The 10,031-nt window shown below is 43.4% G+C and overlaps 1 protein-coding gene across 2 annotated transcripts; it reads left to right on the top strand.

Annotated features, from left to right (window-relative positions):
- Nucleotides 1–138: 138 nt before the first annotated feature.
- On the top strand, nt 139–8,777 carry RPL7 (ribosomal protein L7). Of its 2 annotated transcripts, XM_061995424.1 has the most exons (7): nt 1,646–1,744; nt 2,639–2,741; nt 3,189–3,355; nt 4,009–4,146; nt 4,511–4,620; nt 5,597–5,807; nt 8,715–8,777. In XM_061995424.1, the coding sequence occupies exons 1-6, from the start codon at nt 1,731–1,733 to the stop codon at nt 5,803–5,805; spliced, it is 741 nt and encodes a 246-aa protein (XP_061851408.1). In that variant the 5' UTR covers nt 1,646–1,730; the 3' UTR covers nt 5,806–5,807; nt 8,715–8,777. The 2 variants fall into 2 exon arrangements, with proteins under 2 accessions (XP_061851407.1, XP_061851408.1); XM_061995423.1 differs by lacking the exons at nt 4,009–4,146; nt 4,511–4,620; nt 5,597–5,807; nt 8,715–8,777 and having other exon boundaries at nt 139–1,744.
- The last annotated feature ends 1,254 nt before the right edge of the window (nt 8,778–10,031 follow it).

Genomic DNA, 10,031 nt, shown 5'->3' with positions numbered 1-10,031 from the left:
TGGCTCGGCAGCAGCCGGCCAGCAGCTCCGGGAGGGGGGGAGGGCGCGGACTACACGTCCCAGGGTGCGCAGCGCCCGCGCGCCTCTCGCCAGAGCGCCGTCCCGAGCCGGCGTCCGCAGCTGCTGGCCCGTGCCCGCGGGCTCCGCCGGCCGGAGGGCAGCGGCGCGGTGCGCCGGGCAGATCTGCAGCCGCACCGGCGGTGCCTGCCGGGCCGCCGGTCGAGAGAGCGTGAACGAGGGGTGAAGCTTCTTGCTTACGGCAAGAGAGGCACAGAAGCGGCGAGCTGCCAGGAGCCGCCCGAGTCACCGCTGGTTCCCAGGGCCTGCGTGCTTCGCGTTTCTCTGCTGAGCGGTGAGGAACCACCGAACGAAACTCCGGTAGCCTTTTTTTTTGGGTCTGTCAGACAAATAGATAGGCTATTGCCGTCTAACCGATAACTGACTGAGGTGGAAACTCAGAAGTACCAACACACGGAGAGTATTTTTTTTCGTGAAATAATAACCGGTGCTTCCTGTCGACGGGCACCCCACAGCCAGCCGGACACCCCACAGCCAGCCGGCACCCGGCGCAGTCCCCTCCCGGACATCTGCAAGCTCCCGAGGACGAAGCGAGGAGCGTGCCCTTGGAATTCCCACCTGTGGGCGAGCAGGAGTCGTGTCGCTGCCTCTGCCCACGGCCTCCCCATCTGCAGCCCTGTTCCAGGGCACCACACTGCGCTCTCTTCCCTCTGCAGCTGCCATTTGTCAGAAAATATGTTGGAACTTTGTGAACGCTGCCTCTCGGATTTAGGAGAGATTCGAGTTCAAAAGTTTCAGGAGAAAGTGCAGACAGCCCCTTCCTTCTGCAGACGTTGTAGGTGTTTTACTGCACATTTACATGCTGATTTTAATTACATCCTTTTATAACAGTTTTAACGAGATCAAGAGATACAAGCTGCACGGCGATGGGCAGCTCTGCTGGCAGGACACACCTTCCCCGACAGCCCTCCCTTCTCGGACTGCACAAGTACTGTTTTGGTACGGTGAACTGGAAAGAAACCCACCCTAATAAAAACATAGACCAAAATAAACGGAGCCCGCTGTTCCCGTTTCCTTGTCCATGCCTGCTGATGGATCCTGCAGGCGCAACAGATGGGACAAGGCGGGCCTGGGCGCAGGTGAGCGGCACAGCAGCTCTCCAAAGTTAGCCGCCAGCCAGGCTCCTCTGGGCAGGCTCCAGCCGGCAGCCCCGCAGCCCCGGCTCTCCCGCTGGAAGCGCTTCAGGGCTGAGCAGAAGGAGCCTGGTTATAGATCGCTAGCAGGGCTCGGCCTCGCTTCGATCTCCTTCCCGCTTCCCTCACCATCCGGCGTGCCCGCAGCTGAGAAAGGCAGCGGCCCTCCCCCCTCTCAGCCTCCATCCCTGCCTCAGTGCTGCAAGCGCAGGGCGGGAGGCGGCGTCCCACAGGCTTTCAGTGCGGATTTTAAGGGTGGAATCCCGCGTTACGCGAACTGCCTGGCAGCCTCTTGCACTGAAGACAGCGACGCGGCTCCCGCCCGGCCCGGGGTACGGCGACTCTCGGAAGCTCCTACCTCAGGCACTCGCAGGTCACCCCGCCGCCCGCCTCCCAATCAGGCACCGCCGGAGACGCCCCAAGCTGGGGTCCTGTGGACGCCTAGGGCCCTGCCTGCGCGGGCAGCTGGCTTAAGTGGGCCTTGCGCATGCGCCCGCCCTCTCTCTTCCGGCGCTGATCATGGCGGAGAAGGAGTAAGTGGTTGTTCCGTCCGGGAATAATCCGCCGCCATCGGCGGTTGCAGCGGTGCTGGCTCGTTACTTCCGCCACTGGGAAGTTGCCTGCTGCCTCCCCGGTCGCCAGGGCTCTGCCGGTGACGCGAAAGGGGACATAAACGGCCTGAGGCCGGGAACAGCGGGAGGATAGGGCCCAGCACGGGGGGATGCAGTACCAGCAGCAGTAGCAGCGGCCGTCTCTGGTGCTGTCCGTTCCGCAGGCGGGAAGTGCAGCCCCGCCGGCCTTTGGCGAGGTGGGGAGGGAGAGCTGGCCCCCAAGTGATGCTGCGCTGGGTGAAGGACCCAGGGCAGCAGAGTTTGTCCCGGTTTGGCGGGTGAGCAGTGCGGCGCTGGCGTGCGTGTCTGGCTGAGTAGGAAGCCGTAGCTGGGCACGCCTGTCGTAGGAGCTCGCCTGGGCAATTACGAGTCTGCAAACACGGGTTCTGTAAATTTTGTCACATTTGAGACTTTGAAATGGGAATAACTCTTCAGTCTTGTGAAATAAACTTTAGAGTGCTGTCAGACTGGTTTTTTTCTTCAAGTACATGATGAAATGTTTATTAATCTGGAAGAGATGTAAAGAATTCTTGTCACTGGAGTGATCTCAGTCTTTATAGTGTGTACATAGGTTGCGTGAAGGTCTGTAGCTTCTCTGCCAGATTTCCTTGTCTAGTATAAAAGATAAGATGTTCTGGCTGCATCGAGGCCTGGGAGCTGGGAACAAGGAGGATGCCTTGGTGAACTCACTTGAGGCAGTAAGGCCTGCATACACCTTGTGTTAACAATTTGTGCTGTTGTTTGTCACGTGTAACTTTAAAGCCCAGTTTCTTCATACCAGCTAAAACAGTTGGATTTTTTTCTCTTTTCATTTAGAGCCAAGAAGGTGCCATCTGTCCCGGAAAGCCTGCTGAAAAAGCGGCAGGCTTACGCAGCTCTAAAAGCCAAACGGCAGAAGAAGATTTTGGCTATAAAAAAGGTAAGTATTTAATGACTCCTTAACTTGAACTGCGTATCTGTTGCAGTATCAACCACTATTGCTGATGTACTGCAGTACAGAAGTGTACAGTATTGTCTTGATATTTTCTTAATGTTTTTGACTAAAATATCCTGCTTTTTTTTCCCTTTTGTTTTCTGGTCAATAGCAAACCAGTTCTGGACAGAGTAAGGGCAAAATATGCAGTTGCTTATACAATTAAGGTTACTCTTCTGGAAGGCAAGAGGTTATACCCTTTGTGAGGATGAGCTTGATGCATGATAATACATGAATATCACTGAGAGGGATTCTAAACTCCGTGAAACATGCAGATATTCCTTTAATCGCTGTTACTTTCTGGAAGTTCTAGAGTATGCTGCATTATTCAAAGGTGATTTTCCTGTGTTAAAATGCATTACATGATTTTCAGTGTGTTTCAATTGATTCCAGTTCCGTAAGGCACAAAGGAAGCTCATCTATGCGAGAGCCCAAGCTTACCACAAGGAGTACAGGCACATGTACAGGCAGGAGATCCGCATGGCCAGGATGGCCCGGAAGGCTGGCAATTACTATGTCCCAGCAGAACCAAAACTGGCTTTTGTGATCCGGATAAGAGGGTAAGATTGAATAAAAAGGTAAACAGTTTTGTGTTCAAAAGCACTGAAATTGACTTTCCTGTTGTCTGCCTGTTTTGGGGGTTTAAATGTGTAAATCTGTACCTTTCGCTGGTGCCTTGGACAGTTATTGACAGTACGTTTTATGTTCGCCAGAGGCTTATTTAATTCAGTGCAAAACTGTTAGGCTGGCTATATCCTCTGACTAGGAGTAAGTGTGCCTGAAACTGAAATGACTGACGTTTAGAAAGGCAGTAAAGCTACACGTGTGTGTGGATAGTAGTTCTGTTTCCCCTTAGTCTTCATAAAGTTACATACCCACTATTCCTCAACATTCTGCTAAGGTTTATTTGGAGTGTTAAACTCCTCTGGTAAAGTGTAGGAAAAAAACACAAAAAACATGTGATTGGAAGAATTATGTTCAGGAGAGCACAAGGGTAGTTCTGAATTTTGTTAGTTTAATATTTATTTCACTTTTGTTCATGGAAACTTACCTGTTTAAACTTAATACTGAAATCCATAGCGATAGTAAATAATTTACTAAGCATGTGTGTCACATAGGAATAATACTATTTTGTTTGTTTTCTTTTTTTTTACCCAGTATTTACTGTTTTCTGGGATGTAGATAATTGAAGCTTTTTTCCCATATTCTCTAGAACCAATGGTGTCAGCCCCAAGGTCCGCAAGGTGCTGCAGCTTCTTCGCCTGCGTCAGATTTTTAATGGCACGTTTGTAAAACTCAACAAAGCTTCTATCAACATGTTGCGGATTGTTGAACCCTACATTGCATGGGGGTGAGTGAAATGCCTAGTCACATCAAATCAGGGTGTGAATATTGGTTGCCTTTTGTGTTTTGGTGTGTTAGACTTCCAGGTTTCTCTTACATCCAAAGCCTTTTTTTTTTGTGTGCTTTCCCTGCTTTGGACTGAAAATATGGTGAAGGCAGTGCTCTGGAAGGTAGCGCTTGCTAGGTAACAGTTACACTCTCATACCAGGGGACTCGGTGTGAATAAGATTTCCTCCTCTGTTGCTTTTGTATTTATGGTTAAACCATGTTGAAATGATCATAGTTTGTTACAGGCGTTTCATTCTGGGCTGTTAACTAGGAACGTGACTTACGAAAACTTAACGGTTCTTTTTTTGACCTGACTGTTTCAGTTATCCCAATCTGAAGTCTGTGCATGAGCTGATCTACAAGCGTGGTTATGGCAAGATCAACAAGCAGCGCATTGCTCTTACTGACAATTCCCTGATTCAGAAACGCCTTGGTAAATACTGCTTCACTTAACAAGAAATCACCTTGCTGCATTTGAATTGTTAATGGGAAGCTGGACAACTATCCTTATTTGTCTCTGGAGAATAGCAATAATTGGTTATCTCTACTTCAAAGCAAGGTGGAAATAACCGTTGTTAACAAAGTTTATCATATTTGACGTTGAAGTTTCAGACTTAATTTTTGACACTGTTTGTGTTTTAGACCTTCATGATCTGGTAAACAGAATTTCTAAACCTCATGTCAGAAGAAATAGCTAGTAAAAATGATTAGTGTGTTTGCTAAAAACAAAGCATGGAAGTCAGCTGTCAGGAAGTAAGAGTTCTCAGTGAGACTCCTCCTTTTCCAGTCATGCCAGGAAGAAAAGCAAACGCTCATGTCTTTCAGTTTTGGCACCTGACTTGTGAGTGACTTCAGATTAGACTGTCATGTTGGTTGGTTTTCCAGTGCAATAAATAATCAGATTCCAAAGGTACAAATATTATGGTATAGTCACTTTGCTTTTTAGCACTACATTTTACAAGCAGTTAACTTGTAACATATGACTGAAGACTCTGGAAAGACATTAGGGAGACATGTTAGTCCTTTATTCAACACTGATTTTCCCTGAGCTACACTTAACTACAGTTCAAGTGTATTTAATGTAGCTTTTCTTCAAAGAACACAGTCTCTTTTCCTAACATCTACTAAGTGGGCTTTGTTTTTTGTTGTTCCTCATTACTTGCTGCAAATATATTCAGCAGTTGAAGCTGATGCCTCTTGCCAAATATAACATCTAAACGTTAAGTTGGCTGCAGCTAGTCCATTTTGATGGAAAAGTCAGTCATTGGATGTCATGACAGTGGATGCTTTCTGACTTACTGGAGTTTATCAAAATAAGTAGACGTGGCAATAATAAAATTTGATGTTTTTTAGCTTGTTATTGATCAGTGTTTCTGTGGCCTTCTGAAAACAGTGTTTCTGAATTTTAGGAAAGCTTGGCATTATCTGTATGGAAGATGTGATTCATGAAATTTATACTGTTGGCAAGAACTTCAAAGTCGTGAACAACTTCCTTTGGCCCTTCAAGTTATCCTCTCCTCGGGGTGGAATGAAGAAGAAAACAATCCACTTCGTGGAAGGTGGAGATGCTGGTAACAGAGAAGATCAGATCAACAGACTCATAAGGAGGATGAACTAATGGTGAGATGCTACCAAAGGTTAATACTGTCTGCTGTTCTGTCTCTTTTGTGCAGGCTGCCATTATTGCTTGAACATTCGGGTTTCATATATATTCCTTGTGCTTGAGTGATATCTATGGTATAAAGCTACGTGAACAATACATTGTTCTGATTTTAAGGTTTTACTCAAGCTTAAACATTTGTGAATTAAATCTTTATTATAGATGATATTTTTGGGAACTATAAACATTACAAGTAACTTGTATTTCATTTACCAGTAACTTGTTCTAAAACCTTATTTGAATTTTATGATGGGAAGCCTTGAAATCTTAGCTAAAATTTTCAGCCCTTATTAACGAATTTACCCAAGTCTTGTGATTGCCAGTGAAGTGGGGTTTTTTGGATTGCCTGATTTTTGCTATAAAAGTCTATTTAGGACTGGGAGAAATTATATTAATGATTTTAATTAAGCATTTTAATAGTATAAATTTTTAACTTCTTAAAAGCTTCAAGCTGATTTAGTTTAGGCTTTATTGTTAATGTGTCCAAGGTGGTGATTTTGAAAGAGTAATGTGCCAGTTTGAACAGTCTATTCTTTAGAAATTGGAAGATTTGTTAGCACTTAGAGCAGTTTGACAGTGACAGCTGAGTCCTGCAGTTATTACCTGGTTCAAACAGTTGCTCTTACCATGTATTGTCATTCTACTGTTTCTGCTTTGCTGAGAAATCTTTGCCATTCAAAGCCAAAACTTTTCTCAGAGTTCTACTTCCCAATGCTTTTAGTGCCTTTTTTTCTAAACACACTAAACAAGCTTTGGTGTTGCCCATATCTTACTTTCAATTAAGGATAAATCCCTTTTTGGTATGTCAGATATGCTGGAATTAAGAAAACTTCGTTGTGTTAGAATGCTTGGAAAGATTAACAGGCAAGACCCATTTTTTCTCAAACTGATTCCTGCAAAAGCAGGAAGGTTCTTTGATTTTTTGTTTTGAGGTTTTTTGTTTTGTTTTTAGAAATCAGATGTGCGATTTCCTTAAGAATTCCTAACTTCCAGAGGGTTAGTTAGTTGATTAAAAAAAAAAAGGATGGTAGAGGTGTGACTTTACAGCTTCAAAGAGGTGCGGTTAATCTTTGGGTGAGTTCTCAAATATTAGATTTTCTGAAGGAAGGGAAAGTTTGGGTAGGTTTGTTTAACCTTTTGAAAATGTTTTTATAGCCTACGAGGCATAGCAGGTTTTGCTTATCAAGCTTGACTGTCTGTCCAAGAAGCTTTAAGAAGATCTGTGAAATATCTTTTCTATTTGACCAACAGCTTTCTTTCTTGAAGCTGTTTTGGAGGCAGTCCTTCCTCAGTTTCCATTTCCCGGGCTTCCCGCATGTTACTTTGTTCTTCCTGTCTGTAGAGCAGCAGTTTTAAAGCACTGGTTACATTGCATGAGGGAACTTGTGCTAGAAGAAAACAGTTGCTCTGCGGGGAGGTTGTTCATATAAAGCTTTTTAGTTCAACTGTTTGAAGAAGTGGTTAACTTTGAGAACCCAAATTGCTGTAATGTTACTCACACTATTGTTCTTGTAGAAATTTCATTGCTGGTGGCACAAACCGTAATGACTTAAAATACTGGCAGATGTTTCCCTGAAGTTTGTGCATGAAGCTTCATAACCAACACTGAACAAAACTAGTTGTGCTTCATGCTCCTGTCTGGTTTCTGAGAGTAAGATGGAAAATGCTATTTTTCATTTAAATCCTGCAACTTTCCTGTCAGCATAGATCTTTTCCATCTTCACTGACAAACATCAGAAGTGTACTCGTGGTCTTGTTTTCAACAGCCTTCCCACAGGAGGAACATAGTTCACTGTTGCAGGGTCTGTGAATGTTGGCAGAGAAACTAGAGATATTCAGATGGTTGCTTGTGTTTTGCACTGGACTTCTAGCTTAGCATGCCCTGCAAGGAGCAAACATCAGGGTTTTACTCCATCTTTTGATTTAAGAACTGAGTTTGGAGTTCTTTAGTTTATGCTTAAAGCACTTAGCTGTTCTGCTTGGGCTGCAAAGCAGCGTATCTCTGATGTAATGCTAAGACAGCTGGTTGGTCTTGTCTCCTGCACTTTCTTTTCCTGCTGTTTTCTTACTGTTCTGAACAGAGTGTGTGTTTTAAAATATAAGTAACCTACCCATAGAATATAAAAGAATCTTGTAACTCTTATTGAGGTAATGGGCAACTAGAGCAGTAGGCTGAAATGAGATATATATTGCCACTTCTCTGAACCATGATTCCAAAGGACCATGTGTTTGTAGATGGATATTTGTTCCTCTTCTGTACAAATAGATGATTTCCTGCTATTTGTCTTTATTACTTATCACCTAAGAGGTAAACTCAAAGTCAAAGATTTCCAGTACAGGTTCCTTCGTATAGATTTGGGGTGAAAAAGAGCATAGTACTTGATACTGAATCTTGACAACTTAGTATTGACAAGATACTGAATTTTGTTAGCTCCGAAGTGAACTTTACAGGAACCAGTCTCAAGTCGTCTTTTTGCTTTCATTTTTGTATGTAAACAGTCCCTGAGATGTCTTGAAAATAGAGTAACTACGAAGAAGTTGGAATATATACATAATACTTCAGGATGTCTTTAAATATCAGGTTTCCCCCTGCTATGCTTTTAATCAAATACGAAAATGAGTCCAAATAATTTAAGGTGGAAATGTTTATCGTATTGGTTCTGACACTTGAAATCTGTATTTTGAGTAAAGAGATGTTAATACAGAAGTTAGTTATTATGTGCAAGACTACTGGAGTCTTAAATCCAGTGAAATAAAATCAGTCTTTTCAGCCCAAATTACAAACTGTAGCAGTACACTCATTCTTTGGGTGACCAAAGTAGTTTCAGTTCTACACATGTCTAATTAACTTTTTTTTTCCCTTTCAGATTCAGTTGCTCAGCTGAAATCTTTCAAACTCTGGTCTGTTAATAAAACCATCTTGCACAAAACAGTGTGTCATCTGTGTTCTCTTTTTGCAATCCCTAGTGGTGGGAGTTGTGATGTTAACTTTGGAGTAACCCGTTTCAAAGAACTGTGTGTAATTCGAATTGGCACTATACAACTAGTACTGCTTCACTTGCATTTGGAAGAAGAAAATTTGGAAGGATTCATGCAGGTAACAGAGTAATTTATTTTTGTTGTGATTAAATGTGCAGTAAATGACAAACTGAGCTGAATGCTGTTGAGTGGACAGGATTCCTACTTACTTGGAGCATGCCAGGAAACTGTGAGACAGTTCTTCTATCTAAAGAAGAGGCAAAGATAAATCAGTTCTTGGGGTCCCAGTTTTAAAAATATAAGGATTACTACCAGCTCTGAACATCTTAAGGTATTTTTTACCAAAGGAAACATGAAATACATTACAAAATAGTAGTTTGTTTTGCATGCTCTAGCTAATGACTCAGCTTATTTACAGTAATTTGTTTTCAGTGTTTTACTTCAGATCCTGTGGAAGGGGAGATCACGAGCTTCCTGAGAATATGAACGGTTGTGTATAGAGGGAGTAGAGAACAGATTAGAAAGCCAGGGACTGGTAAAATGCGTAACACACTCAGACTGCCTCCTTGTCTTGTGAGTGCTCCGCTGGAGGAGATGTAGCCTGCCAAGAGATTTGGTACAACAGATCAACAAGTTGTGTGTGCTCTGAGTGAGATGCCTTTCCCAGTTACAGGCAAGCTGTGTTTACACACTTCCCCAATAAAGGATAGCTGTTTGAAAATCACTGGCATTGATTAGGGATTTTTTCTAATTTGTGCAAAAGCTTATTTTGGCACTTCAGTTTAAACAAAACTTTGACAGCAATGCTAGTTTATTAAGTCTTGTCAAAACCTCGTTTTGTTTTAAATAACTTGGGAAATTATGGTAGTGGCTTAACTGGAAATAGTTGCATGCTTTTGTTTGTTGATGTGTTAGGACGTTAGCAAAAGAGCCAGTGTGTAAAAATGGGTTAGTGTTTCCAGGCACTTGAACAACTGAGTTCAGAAACCTTGAGTCACAATTCCCACATTGTGAGTTGAGCTCCAAAATCTAGTAACACAGCAACTTGTGTCTTAAATAGAAAAGCACTGACATCTCTGTCTGTTGGAGCTAATGACTGCACTAAACCAGAGGGACTCTGCAGTTTCTTATGCTATTCAGTGCAAGTAATTGTACTAGTGATGCATACTTGAAAAGGATTTAATGAGTGAATGAGATTAAGTATG

This window comes from Colius striatus, chromosome 4 (genome assembly GCF_028858725.1).
Source record: "Colius striatus isolate bColStr4 chromosome 4, bColStr4.1.hap1, whole genome shotgun sequence".
Lineage (NCBI taxonomy): Eukaryota > Metazoa > Chordata > Aves > Coliiformes > Coliidae > Colius > Colius striatus.
Note: the sequence above shows the minus strand (reverse complement) of the source record. Positions and strands in the feature narration are given on the sequence as shown.

Bases quoted from the DNA above. Each gene is read 5' to 3' on its own strand.
- RPL7 (XM_061995423.1), top strand. From the start codon at position 1,100: ATGCCTGCTGATGGATCCTGCAGGCGCAACAGATGGGACAAGGCGGGC. The intron at 1,745-2,638 runs GTAAGTGGTTGT...CTTTTCATTTAG, and splicing joins CTGATCATGGCGGAGAAGGA to AGCCAAGAAGGTGCCATCTG.